This window comes from Podarcis liolepis (assembly GCF_965112155.1).
Source record: "Podarcis liolepis genome assembly, chromosome: 11".
NCBI classification, from domain to species: Eukaryota; Metazoa; Chordata; class Lepidosauria; order Squamata; family Lacertidae; genus Podarcis; species Podarcis liolepis.
The window spans coordinates 30,745,349-30,770,078 of NC_139565.1; the positions used below are offsets into that span (position 1 = coordinate 30,745,349).

Here is a 24,730-nt window from a genome sequence, read left to right on the forward strand (position 1 = left end):
AATTCAGGTATGTGTGTAGGTGTCAATGTGTTTTTTCTGGATGGGAGACAGGAATTTTGATGAGATTTGTATTAGATGGCTCCACCGGGCTTTTTAATTTCTTTCGTATTCTTTTCCTAGAAGGCAAGCCTTACTTGAACCACAATCCTATAAAATGCAGAAACATTCCTGCTGCCCTTACAGCATGGATTGAGGCAGGAACTGTTTAAGCCCCCCTGCCCCAAACCTCAGCTGACAGCGCCACCTATAGGTGAATCTGTCTGGCACATTAGCTAAAGTAGCATAAAAAAGTGCATTGCCTTGATTGTGTAAAAATAGCTTCTTCTAGAGGTTTTGGCACAGCAGAATCCACCAGTCCTTTAAAGTGGTCCACGGGGGGGGGGGGCTTGATATACTTCCTGTTTTGATGCTAATATGGGCTGCATTTTTTTTCCTGTGGGGTGGTGGGAAGGATCGTCAAGCCTCTCAACATGTGGGCTGGTTTTGACTTCATAGGTGGAAACTTCGTCTAGCACCACAATGGGGCTGGGAATTAGATTAGTAGAACTGACAAGTTTGTTTTTTGCATTAAAAAAATAAATAAATACTCAGTTACTGCTGCCAGCAGCCAGAGCAAAGTGTCTCTGCCTTACCATTAAGTATGGATGGAAGGCTCTGTTAATTTCGGTTCTCTCCGTTTTCTCATTTTCCAAGTCTTAAATCAATTTCTCTACATTTCTGCAGCGATTTGTGATTTTTTTAAAAAGATCATTTCTTGCATTTTAGTGTGAATTTCTCATAATGAACACATTTTGTGTGTAGTTTTGATTAATGAACACATTTAGGGCAAGCAATTTCCCCTATTAAGATGTGTGTTCATATGCTATTCTCACTAATATATCCATTTTCATGCACTTTCCCCCCTATGTGATGACCTCTGGAGAGAGACAGAAGGGGGGTGTCCCTGAAAATCCTCCTGATCTTCCAGAAGTTTTGGATACCATTGACCATGATATTATTCTGGAGTAGCTGTATGAGTTGGGAGTGGGTGGCACTACTCTGCTTCCTGAATCCAATAATATGAACTAACAATGGAATTTCATTTGACATCAGGTGAGCTGCTCCCTCTTGAAATGGCTGGGGAATTTCATCCAAGAACATTTAGCAAAATTCCCATCAGCATAAATTTTGCCACTCACAAGTAACATGGAGCATTTGGGGGACGTCACCTTGGGTAAGTCCTTGAAATAAGGCACAAAGGAGATTTAAATAAAGCTGATTAGACAAGGGAAAGGTATTGCAGAGAAAGTGAGCAAAGGAAATACAGGCACTGCTACTGCTGGGATCAAGTTGAAGGCAAATATTCGCTGTGCTAGGAGGTCAGGCAGCTCTACGGAGGTTCTGACTATGTCGGTCTGTGGGGCTGATCTCTGAGGACTTGCCTAACTTTGCATACCGTCTAACCTATATAAACAGCATCAGTAATAAAGGATTTCCTGTTCTTTTTGGAAGCTTGGCATCCCCAAAGTCTATTTATAGGCAATAGTCCTATAGTTCATTTGTAAGCATGTGATGACATATGGTGAGCTGTCAGTACAGTTTCTTTTGAAGCAGGCGGAGCGCAAGAAATCCTCCTGCATTCCAGAACTCTGAGCATGTGTCAACTATCTATACAGCCCTCGGTAACATAAGAGAAAGCAATCTGTGCACACAATGGGACACACGTATTTATAAGCAGCACTAGAAAAAGGCAGAGAGCCTGGAATTGGGGTTTCCAGTTTTTCATTAAAAACAAAACAAAAAATCTGGTACCTTAGTTTGAGTGAATCTGAAGATGTACAGAGTTCCAATCTGCCTAGGGGAACATTTTCAGGACAGTGGGAGAGAGGAACCTAATGGGACAACCCCATCATCTGCAGCCAGGTTTGCCCTTTTTAACCAGACCAAGGTTCTAGTCCACACACAGCTGTAACCAGAAACTAAACCGGAAAGTAAAAAGGCAGCCATCTGCAATTAGCAAAACGGCAACAGCATTCTCACCAGGTAGAAATGTCGCAAGATTTGTAGAACTAAAGAAAGGACACTCACAAGCACATATGTTTAAAATGGGTTCCCAGTTTCCCAGCAGATGTGCCAGCAGACACCTTGACTCTTAGTGGTGTGTGTAAAGTCCAGTCAAAGGCGACTATGGGGTTGCGGCCCTCATCTCGCTTTTGAGGCCAAGGGAGCCGGCATTTGCCCACAGACAGCTTTCTGAGTCATGTGGCCAGCAGGACTAAACCACTTCTGGCACAGCAGAACACCATGACGGAAGCCAGAGCACACAGAAACACCGTTTACCTTCCTGCCGGAGTGGTACCTATTTATCTACTTGTGTGCTTTCTAACTGCTAGGTTGTCAGGAGCTGGGACAGAGCAACGGGAGCTCACCCTGTCATGTGGATTTGAACTGCTGACCTTCTGACTGGCAAGCCCACAAGGCTCAGTGGTTTAGACCACAGCGCCACCATGGAGTGAACACAGAGCCGACCCTCAGCAAGGCAGGCAAGGAAACCACATTCCACACCAGACACAGACAGTCCACAAGCAATCAAAGGAAGCTCCTGTGATCAAGGAGCAGATTTTTGTCTATGTTGGGATACAATTGGGTGCCATTTTGAATCAGGATGGCAGATGGAACATTTCAAGACAGCACTGACTTTTTTTGTTCCTTAAAATTTCGAAACAATGCTGGTTATAAGGCTGTTAGTTCTAAATAAATTCTAATGTGCCCTGAGAAGGAGAAAAATAGAAACCTCTTTTTTTTTTTTCAGAAGAAGAAAACTTTCAGCACAGCATTAGCTAAAACCATTTTAAGCAAGCCTTTCCTTTCCCCCTCTAAGTAGAGAATAATTTTCTTCCTTTGGAACTGCCGAGTAATTGTAACATAGCAAAACAGAAATTAATTGTTATGGAAATTTAGGCTAGATCTGACCCTGATTCCAAGCTTTTCCCATTTTTGCAGGGAAGCTACTAAAGGAGTTTGGGAACTGGGATTAAAAGAAATTATCCTCTTTCTTCCCCTTGGTACTAAACAATCAGTGTTTTTCAATAAGAAGGCAGATGTTTCTGTTTATGATGAATGATTGTGCTTACCCAACTACTTTTAATAAGGAAGTTTAAAGGTAAGTAGTCTTAGACTAAATTGTTTTGGTTACTTCATCACCACAGGCAATAATTAGTTTCATTTAATTCTCTAGTATATGAAATGATGAATGGTCATGGTAAAGAAGGTTCAGTGCTATGTAGTACATGTAGTACATGGATGATAAGTGAAAAATGAAATAACAAATATACAAGCTCTAAATCCCTTCCCCTGAAGCCAAATCACTGGGGGAATGCACTGAGATTTGACCAAGATCACATGTATAGTAGATGTATAAGCAAAGCAGCAACACAGGGTCAGATTCTGGTGGCAGACTTAAAAACACATGACTTTCACACCATCGGAAGACAGGTCACTGGGCCTTTGTTAGCTGAAGTGTCAAGATGCTTCTGTTTTTCTGTTATGCTTAGTGTGTGTTCATTGCTAGTTTAAATATTCCCTGTTTTAATTTGTAAACCACTTTGAGAATTTTGAACTCAAAAGCCATATTAAAATTACTCTAAATAAAGTTGTGGGGTGGTGAGAGAATCATGTCATAGAAGTGAAATCACATGTGTACGTTTCATACTTACCCATTTGAACCTGGAATTTTTTTAGACAGATAGCCTACAGGCCACACCAAGCCTGCCTGCAGAACCCTTTTTGCGGCTTGGCAAATGCATCATGTTATGTACTGAAGTTCTCACCCTGGGCCAGCAGGGGGATACTGTAGATAGTTTTCACTCAGGTCCACATATGCAAATAAGGGATTGAAAGTGACATTCGGTGATTGGATAGTTACAGAAAGTGATTACTGTTGCGTTGTAGTGGAGCTCTATATAAGCAGGTTGGCTGAACCCTTCAGCCCTGTTCTGTTCTGGCCTGTGAATAAACAAGAGCTGTTTGAAGAATTGCTGTGTTGTCTGATATGTTCACCCACAACTTAACACATCAGGTTCTGAATGCCATTAACAGCCATCACAAGGAGGTGGCATGCAAGAAAAGTGACAGTATGCCAGCCCACTATTTGAGCTGACTCCACACCTGTGCCATGAGGTCATTTCATGGGAAAATTCTGCCTATGAAGTGGCTTGGGACTGAAAAGCCTTTAGTGGATTAAGTGGCTTATAGTGGGTCAAGGCTGTAGTCCCAGGAATGCATTTTATCTCCACACCAGGTTTGCATAGGCAGGACCAACTAGAGAACAGACTGCTTGGATGGTGTTGCGGCAAACTGCTGCCTGTCTGCTAGCGAAGCCTGAAAGGGTTCTGTTCAAGGAAGGACAGAGAGGGAACATCTGACATGGACGTGAGCAGCATGTGATCCCCCAATGGTCCTTTTGTGGTGTCTGTGGGCACTTGTTGGCCTCACAAGGACAGCAGCTTCATTTCAAAGTTTTTCACTTCTCATTGTGGTCAGACGCTAGTGTCTTTAAAAAGGAGGAAACAAGTAACAGTGCACCCAGAACCATACGAAGAAATGAAAGCCAGCCATTTTGTGCATAAATTCTTCTGGAATAAAAATGCACCAAAGAATTAGCTATGGGATGCCATTTATGAAAATAACATGCACAGTCCCGGTAATATTCCATTTGAATGTAAGCTTCACATATATTATTGGAATCCAGCATTGAACTAAGTGAGCATTCTGGCAGTGCAAGGATTTCTGCTTGTGCAGTGGAATTTTCTCTCCCTCTCCAGCCTTTGTGCACCCCTTAAATCTGTTCTAGGTGTTTCCTCAACCTTCTGCAGAAGATTTGGGAGAGGAGAGGAAGTCCTGTCGTGTAAGTGGGGAACCTTGCAATGACAGGAAGCCTATGCATACACTGAGGATGAACAAGCTGCTTATCCTGTGTGGACTATGTTTGGCACTAGCATTAAAAAACTTGTGTTTTAACCATCAAAAAGATCTTTATAATGTATTCACTCCTTTTGCTTCTTCACTTTAAAACAGAATAGTCATTTTGGTCCTAAAACATTAAAAGATTGCCAAACTTTATGTTGTACGGTATATTCATTGGAACCTCCTCCTAAGCTTAAAACTGCCTCAGAAATAGGGATAGTCTAGGTCAGTTTTCTTGATTTTCCATCTTTCTGGAACACTACTAATCAGAGGGAAAGCCCTCCATTTTTCACCCTTAGGCCACCAAGCCTATCCTCTTGTGTAAGTTCGGGAAACAAAGGTTGGGAGCTGGTGGAGAAGACTTCTGGGGATGGTTGAGGACTACAGGGTTTGGGAGATGGGATTGCTTCAGTTCAAACTAGAGGCTTGAAAAGCTCAGTTGTCTTCTAAGGTGGGATTTTCAAGCCACCAAAGGACTTCCCTGGCATCTATATTGAGGACACTTTTAGGGACTATGAGTGAATTTACATTGGAAGCAATCTGTTAAAGGCACATCATTACTACAGGCAGGGTTGAGGAGACTGGGCGTGTTTTCCCTGGAGGAGGAGGAGACTGAGGAGGAACCTGACAGTACCCTTCATGATAGCACCTGAAGAGCTGGAAAGAGGGCAAATTCTTGTTCTCTGCTGCCTCAGATGGCAGGATTAGATATAACCAATGGCTATTCTGGAGAAAAGGGCTCACTGGGAAGCTGTTAACATGAGAACGGTGCCACTATTCACAACTGTTCTTTGCTAGTTCATGCTCTTAGGAGCTTGGACACTGAAATAATTTGTTGTTCCTTGGCTTATCTTCTCTAAACCTTGTCTAATTCTATTCTTTCCCTAAAACCCTTTCCCATCTAGGCCAAGCCTCTTCTAAGATGCTTCCTTTAAAAACCCAATCCATTATTTGATCTTTATTATTTGATCTTCTTGTTTGTGTCTATTCGGCCTTGAATGATGGGTATCATTAGGCTTTTGTTCCCTCTACCCCTTCAGTTCCGACCCTATCGTAGCTGCATTTGATTTTACATTCAGAGTGCTTTCAAGGTCTCTCTCTACTTCAGTCACCTGCCTGACTCTGTGTCTGCATTTGTCTTTGTATGTGACTGCACAAGCACTAGTGCCGTAGTGTTCAGTTTCATGTTTGAATGGAATGTCACTCAGTCCATGAAGGAGGCAGCAGGAATGTGACAATGGTGGTGGTGCTGGGGTTTCTGGGAAGCAGAAGCAGCAATATGAGTTATGAATATGAAATAATATGAAATTTGGCAGCCTTCAGCCTCTCGGAAGGGGCTTCTATGCCTGATTTTTTTTAAAAAAAATCAATTTCTGCAAAGAAATAAAAACATGATTGCAGCTGGAGAGGCACTTAACTATGCACCCAAAGTGTCACAGCTTATCTGAAATTACTTACCAGAGTGTGAGGTTTTCACATCCAAGTTGGAGTGGGTGCTGCTCAAAACAGTCTGGGGCAGATCAGCCTCCTATCCAAAGCACTGACCTGGGCCCTGAAGCATTCCCCCCCCCTGCACACCCCTACTGGACAGCTGTCTATTGTGGGGTGCTCTAGCTCTGAATTTCAGGCACTGAGCAAAGGCTTGGACTAGATTTCCTGAAAGGGCCCTCACTTCAACTCTATGATTCACACTGATTACCCTATGATCAGTCTTGTCTTGTAACATTCACAGGGGGTGGGGTGGGGTGTCCAGTGATATTTTTTGCTGATACCCACACAATGAACTACTGTTATGTGACCCACAGCTACAGGGCTGCCCTTCACTTCAGCAGAGGGGCAGCTCTCCACTTGTAATCATGCAATCCATTCTTTTATTGAAGTGAATTGGGAAAGATTTGTGGGCAAGAAAGCTCTACATGTGCACAGGAACACCTGATGTCACCGGGTTGAGCCCTATTGGCACAGTCTAAATATCAAGGGTGTCTGAGGGCAAGTACAAATGATAACCTAATCAAGGTGTAACGTAACATAGTGTGCGGTATCACTTGGTGAGCCAAACTCATGTCAACAACCTCAACAGCCCAGGGGGGTCAGAGAGCCAGTGTGGTGTCGTAGTTAAGAGTGCTAGACTAGGACCTGGGAGAGCAGAGTTCAAATCCCCCTGAAATCCACTGGGTGACAATGGGCCAGCTTCTCTCTCTCTCTGCCTAACCTACCTCACAGGGTTGTTGTGAGGAGAAAATGAAAAGGGGGAGAATTGTGTATTCTAACTTGAGCTCCACAGTAAAAAGGTAGGATATAAATGGGGGGGGGGGTGTTCCTGTCAAGTAGTGAGGATAATTTTATTACAAAAGTGCACATAAGCCAGGGAATTCTCATTGCCACTTGAGGGAATATTGCAGATGCTGACATGTAATCAACATGTTATTACTATGTTGTAAACCAGAGGGATCGGGGACCTTTCTGAGGACCATATACTCTCTTGCACAACCTCCTGGAGGCCACAGGGCAGAGGCAGGCATGCCCAGGAATTTTTAAACCCACCCACCCACTTCTCCAAACTCCATCCAGGTACGCGAGAGGCATTACTGCTTGCAAGGACACATTTCAGTCAGCTGAAAGTGCCTGAGAAAAGCACAGCTTGGGCTAGTCAAAGGTGTGGAAAGGGGCCAGGATGTGTGGCATGGTTAAGAGTCCTGAGGGAAAGAGAGAGGACTTCCTTTGCCCCTGCCCCCAGGCCTGATGTTCCCCACCCTTGGTGTAAATGCTAGCTAGTATTGCCATTGCTCTCAATGGGACTGGCCTGAATAATGTCATCTAATTTATCCCCTTTGCATATGGTTGAAATGTGACTACTGTGTTTATTAGGTAATCACAAGATTTTTTTAAATAAAAAAATCCTCTTGGGATTCTGGGTGGGGAGAAGTGATTTATTTTTAAATCAGCACTGGAAGGAACCCCCCAAAATACTGCTCCTCTTCAGTGTTGTGATCTGGCTGCAGGGCTCCGATGCAATCCTCCCTTGTCCCTTGCGCCTTTCGGCAGCTGACAACATTTCATGCTAACAGGAAACCAACTTCTCCTTGGTGAGTGTACTCGTTTGGGAAGGCAAGAGAAATTAAAAGTAGACAGCAAGCAACGTCAGCTTAACTGGAGGAAAACTTGCCAGGGCTGGCTGCTAGCAGCAGCATTCAGACTTGCTCCAAGGACAGAGCTTCAGGGATCCAGTAACCAGCCCAGTTGTATAACATGACAGAGACAGAAGCAGTCAGCATTCGGAGAAGTGAGAATGAAGCAAGCTGCAGGGCTTTTTTGTTTTTGGCATATATTTTTTTAAAAAAGGTCTCTGAGTACAAACTGTAGCATGTACTTCATGACACGCCAACATCTGAGAGGGTGCTACGTCTGCCGAACAGTTGGGCAAGCCTCAGCTAATAGAACCATGTTGAAATCTTCCCACTGGAACAAGAGTTTGTGCAAAGGTCTTTTAGTGGACAGATGAGCAATAGGAGCATTGACCAATATGAAGCAGCCCAATCTGGTTTCATAGAGCAACTAAGCCCTTTGGCCTGTGCCATTGAGAGCTTTTCCATACAAATGAGAAATTTCAAAGTGTCATCCCTGCAAGTCACAAGCTGTTGACCCCCGCAATGCTGATCACTGCCAGTTCTCATGGTGGGCCAGGGACTTGCAGTACCAAATTGACTGTAGCACAAAGTCCCTGTTGCGGTTGCCCCCCCCCCCACTTCAGAGAGCATCCTTGTCCTCCATCACACATTTTAATTTTAATTCTTGGTGGTTTTTAAATACCGTTTATGATCTATGTATCTTATTTCTATACAATTCTGTTTCATTACTCTGGTATAATCTGAATACAGAGTGGCTATATTAATGAATGAAATTAATTAAATGTAATATTCTCGTTTGGCACAACAGGCATCGCTATAGTGGTAGCTCTAGTGTGTGTGCAATGAGAATTGCTGTTCGTAACATGCCCCCAGAAAGGATTGTTATGAAATGCATCAGGACCAGTGTTTTTCGGAGGTGGCGGGGGGGGGGCCAGTACTCAAGGGTTCATTGTACCGGCACCTTTCCCCCTCTAAATGTTAAAGGTTACTTGCTGTAACAACTTCATGGTGAGTACTGGAACCCTTTTTTTTATTTTTATAAAAACAATTCTCAGGCCCGAAATAAAACCCTCCTCCAAGCACCTGGGATTGCACCCCCTCCTTTTCTTTCCTTCCAGCAGCAGTGCTTAAAGCAGCCATGGAAGCGTTTGCAACATCTTTATGCAGCCATATCAGGTGGGAGTTCTGAAAAGTCTCAAGTCAAAGGGTGATAATAAGCAAGTCCTTCATTTCCATCTGCCTCATCACAAAAGGCATGGAGAACATGAATACCCCAGCTATGTTGCATTTGCATTCACTTCCTGTAGCATTCTGGGCAAAGCTGAAGAACATGCTGGCTTTCCCTATCGAGTAGATCTGTGTTTCATTGCTCTGAGGCTGCTGCGTTTCAATAGGTTGCTTTGTAGTGATGTCCAAACATCACTGCCATGTGGAGCATTTATGTTGAAGTTTCCCAGCTTTGAATCTTTTCTCGTCTTCCCTCCAAAAGTTTTTAAAAGTGGGAGCTTGACTTTTTTTTCCTGGGAGCAGGCCAACACAGCTTATTGCACACCAAGCTAAACACAGCCCCACCGGGCATTTGGGCTCTCATGTGTTCACACACCAACCTTGCACAGGCAGGAGATACAGAAAGGTGCTTTGCTGGTGGGCGGAGGGGCTGAAGGGCTGCATTCAGCTCAGCAGATCACAAGCTGTGCCGGACTATTCTAGAAGAATAGACCTTCTTGTTTGTGTCTGAGGGTGAGTGAAGGAGTTCTCCAGTGTCTGACTTTTGTTGTTGCTCCTGGCATGTGTGAATGATACTTAAATATTTTAAGTACATACCCCTCAACCATCCTGATTTGAGCAGGGCACCCCAGAATTACAGAAGCCACCCTGGCTTCTGATTGGATCCCAGAATGTCCTATTTTGATTCTTACGGCTTACGGCAGAGTGCCAGACCAAAATACACTTGTTTTTTTCGTCTTCCGTGAGTCACTTGGCTTCTGCGAGAACTTGGGACCAAAAAACGAGTGTCCCAAATTTGATCAGTGGGATGTTGGAGGGAATGTAAGTAGCTGTTTCTAACTGTTGTCAACTTGAAGCTTTCAGGGACAGGATTAGCGTCAAATAAAAGGTCATAAAAGCACAATTTCTCAAAAGTAAGCTACCTGGAGCTCAATGGAACTTACTAGGTTGATTTGCACATCATCATAAGCCAAACAATGGTTTATTGAGGTCATGCTGACTCCTGGAGAGGAGCCCACCCCATTTTGCTCCTCCTGGGTCCTTTTGGTTCAGCACAGCAGCCAAAGTTTGGCTTAGTGTGTGATCCAAACATGGGATCTTGGTTAAGCAGTCTCTCCTCCTTAATCACAAGGCAAATAATCATATTATTCCTCAAAGTGCTAGATAAAAGCAATATATATTGAGCATTTATTATTACCATTCCAGCCTGCAATTTGCAGCTTCAGCCAACAGAATGCCAAATGTGTGGACTTTCCTGTCCTAAATGGCAAAAGAGATAATGATAAATGCTTCCAGACAGCTTTTGGAGAGTGTCTTCAATGTGTGTTTACTTCTTAAAAACACCAGGCCACTATGATAATATTCCATTTTTTACAAAGAAAAGCTTTGTGGTAGCTTTTCTGCTTTCCATATTTGTGGAATGACTCAATATTGATTATTAGAGAAATTCTATAGTTTCTTATTTAAATATTGTTCATGTATCAAATTTTGTGTTTACCTTGGAAAGTATATAATCTTTAGAGAGAATAATTACAAATTAGCAGGAGCTATAACCACAGCAAGTGGTTGTGGTGGTTATGTTGAAACTTTCAACTTGTGGCAAATTTTCTTGTTACAGTGACACTGCAGAATTCTGAAACGTTGTTTTCAATTGTATATCAGCAACTCGTATTCATAGCACTGTGGAGTTGGAATGGTCCAAAACACACAAGCATGACATTCATCCAACAGTGCACCTGTCCTCACTACACAGATCAATGTACGTAATAGAGGCTACAATGAGCCAGAAGCAGAGAGTAGGTGTACTGTCAGAAAGTGTTTACAGGACAAATAACTTGCAATGTCACATATTATTTAGATACTGAGTGCTTGGAGATTGTAAACAAAGCACTAACCCAGCACTTAGTGACCTTGACTGTTCCTTCGTTATCTTGGTTCATCTTCGTCCTGCAATACCAAGAACTTTGAAAGTTCTTCTTCTTTCTTCTTTCTCTGACCCACTAAGAAGATTCTTTACGTAACCATCTAAGCCACATCAGTGCTCAACTCATGGCTCTCCTCGCGCCTTTCTCAAGGCATTTAGAGAGAGACAAGATTAATAGAGATGTCCAGATGGTAACCAAACTGCAGTGTACATCTAATAAACTTGCTAAACAAATTATGTGTATCATTTGCTCCCAAGTGGTGGAGGAGAATCGCATTACAGTGGTACCTCGGTTGTCAAACTTAATCCATTCCAGGAGTCCGTTCCTGGAACCATTCAGAAACCAAAGGCTTCCTGCACTCAGTCGGAAGCCGTGTCTGATGTTTGGCTTCTAAAAAACGTTCACAAACCGAAACACGTACTTCCAGGTTTGCGGCGTTCGGGAGCCAATTCGTATGGGAACCAAGCCGTTTGACAACCAAGGTATTACTGTACACTTCCATACCTGATCAGTGTCCTAAGTTATAGCTGATAAATGCTCTTTATAGTCATTTTCTTCAGACATTTGCTTTTGGAAATAATGAATGCATGTTGGGTGATGGTGTGGCAAGCTCCAACCCTGATCTATTTATGTTCGTTAGAGAATCTGAAAAGAATACTTGAAAGAGGCTCTCAGCCATAATGAATACAGTGGTGCCCCGCAAGACGAATGCCTCGCAAGACGGAAAACTCGCTAGACGAAAGAGTTTTCCGTTTTGGAGGTGCTTCGCAAAACGAATTTCCTATGGGCTTGCTTCGCAAGACGACAATGTCTTGCGAGTTCCTGCTGGTTTTTTTTCCTCCCCCCCCTTTCTAAGCCGCTAATCCGCTTATCAGCTGATCCGATCAGCAGATAAGCCGCTAAAAGCCGCTAATAGCGCTAATCCGCTAATCCGTCAATGGGCTTGCTTCGCAAGACGAAAAAACCGCTAGACGAAGAGAATCACAGAACGGATTCTTTTCGTCTTGCGAGGCACCACTGTATGGATTGGTCGAGGGGGTCAGGTATGTTGCCCACCCCATAGGTGTGTGTTATCTCTAGAATTGCTTGAAATGGGCTCTGTATTCTTCTCAGTTGCAAGCTATTCAAAGCTGAACTGAGTCATACCTGAAAACTCTGATGTTAAACAATAATTAAAAGAAAACAAGTAAAAGAAAACAGCCCATACATCAGGGGGTTGCCAACTTTTTGGGGCCAGTGGACAATGTGGAATTTGCAGAAAGTGCTGTGGGTACCAATCAGAAAATAGTGGCTGTGAGGGCATAGAATAACAGAATGGTGGCTGTAGAGGATGTGGTGTAACACAAAGTGGCTGCCACATCTAAAAAGGATCAGAAAAAGAGCCAGGAACATACAATGGTGCAGGCATGTCCAGCCATCAATGGAAAAAGGCACCTGCATCTGCCACTATAGTAACTACTCACAGGAAGAAGTTCTCTGGAATGGAAGGGAGGGTGTCCAGTCCTGGTATCCAAAGAAATGTGGGCATGTTTAAGTGCACAGAATGCCAATTGAGTGAAAATACAAATGCATTGTGGATTTTTAAGTGATAATTACTCAGACCTTTTGCAGACACTGCAGGGGATATTACAGGTGAGTGCCAGGCTGGCAACAGAAAGGTGTTTTCTAATAATCTGCAGGCAGATTCTTCAGGGTAAGATTACGTTTTACCTTCCTTGGGAGGAGAATAATACTCTTGTAGGGCAGAAAAAAGTAAAGCAGAACATACCCAAAAAAGAATCCATGGCATTAAAATAATCAGCGGCTCTACAAATGCAATAACTTTGGTAGACTGATCAGCCACACACACACGTCTCTATCAAATGGACTCTATCGATTTTTATTAGAACACCCATGCACATACAGGTTAGTTTTTTTAAAAAAAATTAGGCTACACTTGATGGAATATGTGCATCTAAATTAATGGGTTCAAACCCGAGCCAGGAGCTCAGCCCCTGTAAAAATTTACAGCCCTCCCTTTTACACACAACCACGAAAATCATTTCTGTTAATTGTCCATTTATAATTCACAGCATTCTAGTACATAGCTGTGTAGCAGTTGGGTCTGTTGGTTTGTTGGTTTAGTGCAAAAGAAAAAAAAATAGTTACAAAAACATGGAGATTGGAATAATAAAAATGACGTAGGAACTAGAGATGAGTGTCCGCTATGGGTATTCTTCTAAGCTCTACAATCTGGGAACTAACCATCGTGCCTCCGTCCTGGCTGCCGGGGCAGGACTCGGTGTCACTGATGTTGAGGCCTGCACCTGAAAGGAAGAGAAAGGATGATAACATTTGGGAGGCTCGGACATTAAAAAAAGGGCAGTATATCCAGCAGAGAGCAAACCTGCTCTGTTCTTTTATTATTCTGCTACAAATATAGCTTCTCTTGGTCTGGATTTTTGTGCAAAAGAAAGAAGAGACCTCAAAGCTGTGCTAGAAACAATTTACAGCCCAGCGTATTTCTGTCCTGTGTATTTCGACATGTGCATCCCAGCTCCTCCAGGGTCAGCTAAAGCAGGGGCAGATTTAGGGCTGTGCAAGCAATGTGCATGCTCTGGGTGCAGAGCTGAAGGGGTGCCCAATCAAAGCAAGGCTCTGGGCTTTGGGAAGGTAGATCAGGCTCTGACGGGGTCCCAGAGTCCTCCTGTCTCCCTCCCAAGCCTCTTTAGCACTTTCCCAGCTGTGGGAAGAAGGTGACAGGGCTCTTGGTCCCTTGCACCTCTTTCTCAAAGCCGGGTGCATCCTTGCCTGCCTTTGGGAAAGCAGTGTGAGGACAGGGGGAGGGGCACAAAATGTTGGCCTTGCACAGGGCACCATAATACCCAAGTCCACCACTGGCTAAAGCAATATATATGGTTTGCTGCTGTGGCAGGCAAGAATCTTATGCTGACCACTGATGAGATGAATTCAGTGGTTTCTGAAGGTCCCGTCAACTCAAAACACCGTGGGCCATTAATAAATTAAATGCTTCTTGTGTACCCTTGCAGTCTTTTCTTTCCTTCTTCCCCATCCCTCCCTCTCCTTGGATTTTTGTTTGTATAAACTGCAATTATAGATAACAGAAAGTTCTTTGGCCTTGCATATATAACTCTGTACAGCTGCGGTATTGCCTCTGTGAAGTTTTTAGGACTTGTGCTGATGGTGTATGTGAATGTACACAAACAGAATTACCCATGTCCTTGAAAACACAAAACCGAGGTGAAGTGACAGAATCCTAAAACGGTGCTTGATTGAAGTATAAATTTAAACTAGTTTATAACTGGATTAACTAGCATGGCTTGCCACTAAGAGCCCTGTGGAATGCAGCTTTGTGAAGATATTTCAAAACTGTTTGTTAGGGCCATAACCCCTTTGCAAGACTTCAATTCCCAGGGTTCCTTAACAGATAAGCAAAGATGAAAATAATACATGTTTGTGGTGGAAAATCCTCTCACTAGTTTCTCTTGTTGCAAGGTGTTAGTAGCCCAGAAAATCCTACAAGGGAAATTCCACTGCTTCTCCTAGCTTGGCAAATATTATTTTTGTTTAAGGGTTTGATTTTGAGGTGGAAAAACAGCACTCTTCTGTTTATTTCCTTGTGCAGCCTGGGATCTTTGTTCCTCCCTCTTGCTGAATCTTCTTGGAGCCCTCTAGCCTTTAAAGGGCAGGTCACGCATAATGTGCAGGCAACCCTCCCAATGTGAAAGGGGTTTAAGTTCCTCCAGTTGTTCGTACTGCTTCGTCCAAAACTCCTCACCCTCTCTTCCCTAATGGACTTTTGTTCCTGCAAGGAAAACACCTGAATGAAGAACAGGACCTCAGTGTGTGAACAATGCCAATAGGGATTTCCCAGATGGCAATAACATTTCTTGACAAAGCTCGGCCCAGGCCAGCAGTAGCTGAAGGATTCCTTCCACCAGCATTACATCAAGATGAGGATTGGTTTGCTAGGTTCATGCCTCTAGGAAGTTTCTCTACAGGGAGGGCAAGACCCATTAGGATGATGGTGGACGCAGCTTCAACAGCGCTTGAATTCTTCATGAATGACAACAACCAAAAGCAGGTGGAGCAACTCGGCTTCCTCTCTTCACTGTTTCTTCTGTAAGTGGAACAGACAGATTACTGCTGCCTAGGTGAACACTCTGTGCTCTGGTGTCAGGAAAAGCAAATACAGCTTTAAAAAAATTGCCCAACCCCTATCTGGGCATTTCAAGACTTGCAATCCATATTTATTCAGAAGTGCGTGCAAGCATAATTAAACATGGTAATGCTAAAAGAGATTAATGCCAGGCATTACTTTCCAGCAAAACCAGTTACAAATGACCAAGGGCTACAGAGGTACGATGGACTGGGCAGCATCATTCCTGCTGCAAATCCACTGTCTTCAAAGGTGTAGTCCTTGCAATAAATCTGGCTCGCTGAGTCCTGCCAATGTGATGCTTTCAGGATACCAAGTGTTACCAGGTTTTCATTTAGAAAACAATTTGTGAAATGCAAATCAGATGGGAGACTGGCAGGGATTTCATTCCAAACAGGTCTTTCTGCTGCCCAGCAATACTCATCTCTCCTTTTTTCTCCAGGAATGACCAAGTGACTCTTCAAAGAAAAATATTTTAGGAGCAGAGGAGACATGGGAGGTGATGAAGAGGCTCTGAGAGAGTGAATGGCTGGTTTCCAAAAGCAGATACAACTGTGCTGCTCCAGAGGGAATAACTTGAACCAACCTTCAAATGACAAGAAGGGCGATTCTGACTAAACCTTAGGAAGAACTTTCTGAGGGCAAGAACTGTTCAACAGTGGAATGGACTCTATCAGAAGGTGGTGGACTCTACTTCGGTGGAGGTTTTTAAACAGGTCGGGTGGCCATCTGTCAAGGATACTTTGGCTGTGATTCCTGCATTGCAGGGGGTTACACTAGGTGACCTTTTGGGCTCCCTTCCAACTCTACAATTCTATGATTCTATGACTAAGCCACTACTTGGAATCAGTTAGAGGAAAACAATGAGCCTTGAAACAAGATAGATGAAAAAGTTTTATAGAGGTAATAATAATAATAATAATAATAATAATAATAATAATAATAATAATTTATTATTTATACCCCGCCCATTTCGCTGGGCTTCCCCAGCCACTCTGGGCGGCTTCCCAAAAAAATATTAAAATACTATAATACATCAAACATTAAAAGCTTCCCTAAACAGGGCTGCCTTCAGATGTCTTCTAAAAGTCTGGTAGTTGTTGTTCTCTTTGACATCTGGTGGGGGGGCATTCCACAGGGAGGGCGCCACTACTGAGAAGGCCCTCTGCCTGGTTCCCTGTAACTTGGGGAAACACCCAGACGTATATGCAGGATCATAAGATGAGGGGATTGTGCTCTCTGGGGTAGAAAACAGTGGAGTGTTCAGACATCTTGGAGAAAGGCAACTCTTAAATCAAGCCTTCTTGTAAATAACCACCATTTCTGTAAAGTTATATTTTGGGGTGCTCCAGAAGCCTTTTGGCCTCAGATTCCATGGCATTTTGCCTCTCAGATGCTGCCTTTTCACTTTCTTTTTAAATGGAAGAGCTCAGTTCAGAGAAATGAAATGAATTGGTCTCTAAAATAAGGCTACAGAAAAGGTCACAGTGGGACTAATATGCTATAGCTAGCTGCTTTTGGAGTCAAGAAGGAAAAGGCATTTCAGTAAGATGACAAAGAACATCTACTGCAGTAAAAGGCTGTTTTGACAAAAAGGCCTACACAGTTTGAGGGACCCAGAGCTGCCAGATAATCTGTTAAAGAAAAGTATAGGAACTTTATGTAGAACCATAGCTGAACTCCTGATTGAAGTTTATTAAAAAGTAACTTCCTTTATACACAGGGTGTTTCAGAAATGTCCTACTATGAAATTTCCAGAATTAACTGCTGCTAGCCACCACCAGAAAGCACAGCCCAAGGCCAAATGGAATAGCTTGGCATGGCTGATTTTATACCACAGTGCTAAGCATGCTTATGATGTGCTTAAATATCAAACTACAATTGCTACATCTGCAGGATCTGAACCTTTAACATGTTTAGGATGTCCCTTTATTTAATTTATTTTTTAAATCCCAATATTTAAAAACTAGTTCTTAAAAATAATAGTAACAACATTGTGTTGGAACACAAACAGGTCATCAAACAGCGAAGCACCAACCTAAAATATTTCAATGCACAGCTGCTAAGAAAACTATTACAGAAGGCTAAGAGTTCAATGCGACCAATTTGTTATCAGATTAAAGCACATTAGTCCTCACAGGGCTATTTCATGATTTAATACTGGGAAAGTAGATTCCTTGGCCTGCGTGTTTCCAACAATAATTATGAGGTTTGTGCTTCATATTCCCTTGCTAATTTTGTTAGTCCAGTTTCTTTATCAGCTCTGCCCATCTTGCAGTACCAAAACGGAAACTCTGGGATCGGAAGCTTACTTTGCTTCCTGCTTTGAACTTGAGTGCTAATCAAAAATGCACTGAGTTTATCATGGTCCCTCACTTTGTTTGAAAAAGTTTGTGAGACCAGCTCAAGGAGTATGAAAGAGGTGGTTGCAGAGATCTACACAATCTTATTAGATTATCAATTTAGGGAGGGCTAAAACAACTGTGAGAAGCTGATATTCAGGGGACTATTTTTTTCTTTCTTTTTTCTGTGTGATAACCATTTTATTTCTGATGGAGAATGGACAGCTTTGTGACGTGCATCCCCCTTTAAGCCTATATCCATTAAAATGAAGGAATCCGTGTTAAAATCTGTGCATCAATGGCACTGGACATCTGTAAGACCTCATTATATTAATAATTCCTTATCACCCATTTGTTGAAGAAGATGTCAAAATCTTGGTGCATGGTTCCCTCTCTGGTGGGAGATTCCAGAAGCACAGACATTTTGGAATGCAGTTATTATAATCCTTAGTGATCTCCTTCACAGAGACATTGAAATAAATCCTTATTTAGAAGGTGCAACAAGGATCTCCCTTGTAAGAATCTGACAAAACACCTCCTTGTGGCAGCATGCATGGAGCTGGGCTTACACTGGAAAGATGCAGGCTGATGTACTGTCCACCAGTGGTATGACAGGGCATAGAACTTGACTTTGACTGATAAACTTACATAAAGCTGTAGAGTGAAGACTGGAGAAATAATAATTGATTTATATTTATTTCTTTTATTAACTATAACACGGAGGGACCTAGATGGAACTCATACATCTTTTCGGCTGGTATTAGTTTTTGTCTTATACATATCTTATACATATCATGTCTTATACATATCACGACTGTATTTTGCATTGTACCTGGTGACTAATATCCATTATTTGTATTGTTTCATGTTATTTGTAATAACCAATAACACACACACACACACACACACACACACACACACACAACCAATAACACACACACATATAAATATAAATAGGAGAGTGCTTCATTAGCAGACCCAACAAGGTGCCTGCAGTGGCAACTGCTGCCTGAATGGATCAATAAGCTAATTCCAATACTCAATATACTCTGGCTATTCAGCATTAGATCTCACCTTGCTCTTTCCACATCCTTCATGTTGTGCCCAACATCATTTATAAGTTACTAGCATCACATGCATTCTCTAGCCTTATTCATATATCACTTGTGTGTACCATAGAATCAAGAGTTGGGCTGTACTTTTAGTTGACTCTGACATCCCAATCATGTGGAGTCCCTACTCATGAGCAGGAGCTTGCACATTGGGGTTTCTTTACTGACAACCACAAGCCACATTCAGTTGTGGGATGAAGTTGTAGGCAGGCCTAAAAGTGCAGCCCTGCTCCTGGTTCAATGCAGCATTGTCCTATACAGTTGACCCTCCGGATACGAACTTAATTTGTTCCAGGGGTCCATACATATCCCAAAAAGTCCACAACATGAGGTGCCACTTCTGCGCATGCATGCAGCGTGATAGAGGGCTTCTGTGCATGTGCGCGCGGCAAAACCCAGAAGTATACACTTCCGGGTTTGCCATGTTCGCAACCTGAAAGTTACGTCACCCAAAGGTAAAGTAACCTGAGGGTCCACTGTACGTGAGTCACATAGGAATAAAGCTGTTGTACGCATGTCTTAATCCCAGCTTATTCAATAGGCAGTATAGAAACTGCTTTTCTTTTAATTTTTGAGGGTCTACTAGCACCTCCTTGTAGGTGCCCTTGACAAGGTGTTGAGCAGGACTCCTCCTCCTCAGAGGTGAACACTTCGGGACCAACAATGATTTTAGCTGATATGACTGACTGACCTATACATACACGTATTTGCTCTTGCCTACATTCAGGTGAGAAGGTAATGTGCAAACTGGAAGTACCGTGCTAAATGAAATTGCCACAATCACATTCACAACAGCCCTTTTGGAGTTGGCATGACTTGAATCAATGGCAAGCAATGGTGAGGTCTTCTTTAGCAGTCTATGTGCCTCCTGGGTATCCAAGCAGCCCCACCAGCTCCTTCCTTGGTGTCACTCTCACTCATTCTGACTGCTCCTGGTCCATCCTCTCTCTCTAACTTTCTTTTCCTGCCTGTAGCCACCCCCTGTGCATCACTTTTGGATCCCACTAAGATTTAACTGACTTGGACTGTTTCATGGCCTCCTTCAGCTGTGACCTCATGCTTCTTAACTGCTCCTCTCACTTTTTGTAGGAGCTGCCTGGATCCTGTAAGCTTTGAACAGTTTGTCCGGAATTGGCCCACATGATTGATCTTCTGCTTCAAATATTTATTCCCCTTGATGGTGTTTTGGTTCCTGTATAACTTCTTCCACACAAATGCAAACAACAATGAACCTGAGGGCATTAGTGCAGGAAATTTGGGGGCACTGCTATAAGAACCATTGCCCTAAGAACACAAGTTCTTTCATACATGCTAAAGTTTACCTTGAGCACTTGAGAAAATCCATTAAACATTCCAGACTAGCTTAGTGTCCTGACTCTTGTAGAATGAAAACAAAAAAGCTTAATGCTTTTTCATTCAATTTGTTTTTAAGGTCTTTAAAATAATCTGCATATTAACTTTAGCACAGAAAATAAGCATTTGTGCTAAAACATTTTTCCCCACTACAATTTGATTTGCCAGACATAATGCATTAGCAAAGAGCACACTTGATCTTTAGAAAAACCAGTTGCATTCCAAAGCATAACATGTGGGCTTCTGAAAAGAAGAGAGATTGCACTTACCTGTTTTTAAAGCAAATATTAGATCATCGAACTCTTGTGATTCTTCATCAGCCACTAAGGAGCCGCTGCTGAACCCTCCCGGAGTTGCGTAGGCACTGCCATTCTGTGGGCTCTGTTTAAAGGCAGCACTGGCCTGGCTGCCTGGCCTTAGAGATGCCCTCTCCCAGTCTGCAGGCATCTTTGGGAAAACATTGAGAAAGAGGCAGAGGTTTACTCTCTGCATTATAATTTGCAGGCGTCCCTCAATCTTCTAGTGATATGACTAGAGCAGGGAGAGGGAACTTAATCATAGAATCATAGAGTTGGAAGAGACCACAAGGGCCATCAAGTCCAACCCCCTGCCAAGCAGGAAACACCATCAGAGCACTCCTTACATTGGATAATTAAAACATTCCTTTTAAGGATGATTTTTGGGTCATTAATGGTTGTGGCCTTACTGAAGTTGTTTTTTTTTTTTTTAAATGAAGCTAGCTAAATGATTTTTGATAGATTGCAATTTTTATTTCCTCTCTGATATTTTAGTGGTTTTTGGCTGCCTTTAATGGACTATGGTCATTTAAAATACTTTGGACAGGACCACTAACAAACCCTATCAGCAGAAGTCCTGTGCAGGGGCTTCTGCAATGGGGATTTCTTACTTTCCTCCCCACTGATACCATGCCCCCCAAGTTGGTTTTGAGAGGGTCAGGATAAGGCCCACCCCCAACCACAGCTCACAGGCGGAGGAGAGACTGTTCCATCTGGTAAGCTGATATGAAACCTCTGGAACAGCAAAATGTTCAATTCCACCCTTTACAATTTTGTGTGTGTGTGTATGCTTACTATTACTAGCTGCCTTGAGCACACTAAGCCCAGGTATGCACAAATGTTTTAGTGAAAAAGAAACCCAACTTTTGTCCAAGCTACTATTACTACTAATACTACTAGACAGGCAGCGTTGAACAGCAGTTAGGTTTGGACTTGGCTATCTGAAGTTCAAATCCCTGCTGAAATGTGAAGCTAACTCAAAGCCAACCAAAACATTATCTTTGATTGAACTGCCTGTTGCAGAAAAAATGCAGGTTTGTACCTGTCCACACACACACACACACACACACACACACACACACACACCCTCCAATGGGGCTTACAACATAGGAAAAGGATTAACCCTCTGCCCCTATTTATCCCTGCTTTTAAATTTTAATTTAAAAAAAAAATAGGCAAGAGGCCAGCTGTGTAACTTGTAGTTTGATGCTGAGCAGTTTAAGCAAGCCACTATCCCTCAAGATTGGCTGTGACAATAAAACTCCATGCTGAGGAAGGTCAGGATGCAAGCAGAATGAACATTCATCATTTTATATGGCAATTTCAATTAAGAAGTGCTCCTGAATTCCAACATTGCTTTTAGGCGCCCAGCTGACGGATGATGTCAGCAACACATTACCTTACCTTTAGCTAATTCAATAGCTGGGACCATTTTTAGAGACTAAGGACTCATTACAGTGCAGTCCAAACCCAAGATGTGCCAAGGTGAGTTTGGATTTCATGGATCTTGGGCTTTCCCAGATGAGCCACGGCTCAGCCAGCCTGATGGCTGTGTTACTTTCTCCCCCTGCTTAGCTGTGGTTCCACCGGCTCAGCTGGTAGAAATTAACAGAGTTTAACTTAATCCAGAATATGTCCCCCAAAGGGGGTATTCCAGGAGCATGGAGGAACAGGACAAGGACAGACATAAACCTATTCCAAATCCTGTATAGCTTGCTTATGTGATCTAGGGCCCAAACCGGAAAACGTGAGCACACACTCATCTGCCAGCTCAGTAGCCCCTCCCAGAGGCTCCTGGAAGGAGTTTGAAATAAGGGTAACTTATGCCAGTGCAAATTCTGCTAGCCTAAATCCTGCTGGCTTCTTAAGATTGAGGGTTGCTGCATTGGTTATAATGCTGCAACAACTTCTTCACTTCGCTGCAGGTAGATGGCCTTTCAAAATCCTCCACCCAGTCTGTGAGCAGATAAATTGGAGGGACCTTTTCACCACATTTCTTGTGAGGGTAAGTGAAATTCTCCAATAGTTTCTTGAAGGTGGAACTCTCAATCAGTAGTGGAGCTGACTTCTTTCTCTTTTTCCTAAGGTGTCTCTCTCTCTCTGATTCTCTTTTGCTGCTGCATGAAACCCGGCTGTCATTTTGCATTCAGAAATTCCCTAAACCCAGGGTCATTCTGGGGCATTACAGAGGGTAGCAGCAGCCACTACATACAAAATAATATTATCCCCCCCCCAAGAGGGCTTTATTTTCTAGAATGAAAAAAGAAATCTGAGAAATATCAGAAAAAATGTCTTTGAGAAAAAGTGGCATTTTGATTGGCTACTGTAATGTGGCACTGGCTCTGAAAATTCTCCAGAAATAACAACTTTGAAATGCAGAATTGGAGCTAGAAGTCATGTGCATGGCAATATCATCATATATATTTTTTAACCTGTACAATTTGCCAGTGTCTTTTCCAAGGCAAATTCAAGGTGCTGCTGTAGACTGTCAGAGCTCTAAACGGCCTGCATTCAGGTTATCTTAGGGAGTGTCTTCTTCTGTTTCTCCTTCTCTCACGTCTTGTAAGTTAAGATCAAGCAGAGTCATTGCTCCAGGTGATACCACTGTCAGTATGACCTTATCCTCTACTAAGATAATGGTGGCGCCAGTATTATGGAATTCCCATCGCCCCTGGAGAAATCCAACAGGCCTGCTCCACGGGAGTTTTTAGCTGACTAGTAGAAAAAGCCTTGCTGCTTCATCAGACTTTCACTAATCTGTGTGCCCAGTTATTGTACTACTGTTGTCAAGGGTAGTACTATTAGTCTCCTTTTGTACTGTGTTCCTTTATATTCTATTTTATGGTTGTAAGTTGCTTTAAATTGTTTCCAACATTGTGTTTTGATGCTGTAACCTGTCCTGAGACATTAGCATGAATGATGGGCAATCAATCAATCAATCAAATTGTTCCAGTCCACTTTTTCTTCTTTCTTTCTTTCTTTCTTTCTTTCTTTCTTTCTTTCTTTCTTTCTTTCTTTCTTGAGAACCTTTCTTTGATGAAAACATTCCATAAACATATAACTTTAAATAAAGCTCACTTTGGACATGGTTACCGTCATGTTATATGTACAGCTTATAATATCTGTATTTGATTTGCAGTGCTGTATATTAATTTCTCCACTACTAAATTAAGTGAGTGTGCTGTATTTGTGGATGTATGATATCTTTTTATAATGAAAAATGTTTATTATTATATGCAAAAAAAGTATAGTATTATTAGTGTACTGCCCAAGCTTTCTATCGCTGCTATTGTGCTAGCGGGGTGAGTTTGTATTTTTGCATGTTGCATGAAACGTTAATGCTTCACTAGATTTCCCCCTGCTCATGGTATGATGTATTTATGAGTATGTTTTTAAATGTCAGTTGCTTGGAGACCTTTTAGATAATAAATAAATAGACAGCACAGTTGCACATACAACCCCCTGCTCCCATCAACCCATGTTTCCACGAGAAAGCTCCACATGTTGAACATAAAGGTGTGAAGAGCTTCTGTGTTTGTTCAGATGTGCTCAGCAGCCCCCTTCAGACAACTTCTTTCTCGAGTTGGGAAGTTCAGAAAAGTGCAAGTGGGCAGAAGACATTGGGAGTGGGGCCAGCGCATGCACCCTTACACACTGCCACACACACATCTCTGGCATGTGTTGCTCAGGTGTCCAATTAGGGCTTAAACGAGGCTGCAATCCTATATTCACTTACCTGGTTGTATGCCTCATCAAACTCAGCAGGTCTTGCTTCTGAACATGTAAAGAATCCCACTGCAAATGAAGTGCTTTGCAATTTTCAACACGTGTGCCCTTGCACCAACTTCAGGTAGGGAACTGAGACAGAGTTTCTAAATCTCTCAAGCCTATGCAATGAATCTGAGGCACAGAACTGAACGCAGATTTCTGAGAGCCACTAAACTGTATCTGCTAGGTCACACAAGCTCATATTTGCATTTCAGGGTTTCTTGATACATTTACTTAGTGGGTGGTGTTCTGCTAATGAGTTGCATCATCAAACACCTTCTGTGCCAACTTTTAAACGCCTGCTGAAAGCTCTTCTGTTCTGAAAGGCCTATGCAGGAAAATAAGAATATGTCTTTCCACAATGGTTACTTGATGTCTGTTTTTAACTTTCTCATGGTTTTTATTGTAAGGTTCTGTGTTTCCATTGCTGCAAACTGCTTTGATCTGTCTTTATGACACAGTGGCATACAAATATT

At 42.6% G+C, this 24,730-nt stretch overlaps 1 protein-coding gene across 4 annotated transcripts in view; it reads right to left on the minus strand.

Moving 5' to 3' along the window:
* Positions 1–13,076: 13,076 nt before the first annotated feature.
* ADGRV1 (adhesion G protein-coupled receptor V1) overlaps positions 13,077–24,730 on the minus strand; it is a 246,928-nt gene continuing 235,274 nt past the window's right edge. For all 4 annotated transcript variants that reach the window (XM_083465098.1, XM_083465097.1, XM_083465099.1 and 1 more), the window contains 2 exons: positions 20,460–20,637; positions 13,077–13,530 (listed from right to left, as the gene is read on the minus strand). In XM_083465098.1, coding sequence (XP_083321224.1) covers positions 13,412–13,530; positions 20,460–20,637 — 297 coding nt within the window. In that variant the 3' untranslated portion in view covers positions 13,077–13,411. The remainder of the gene's footprint in view (positions 13,531–20,459; positions 20,638–24,730) is intronic.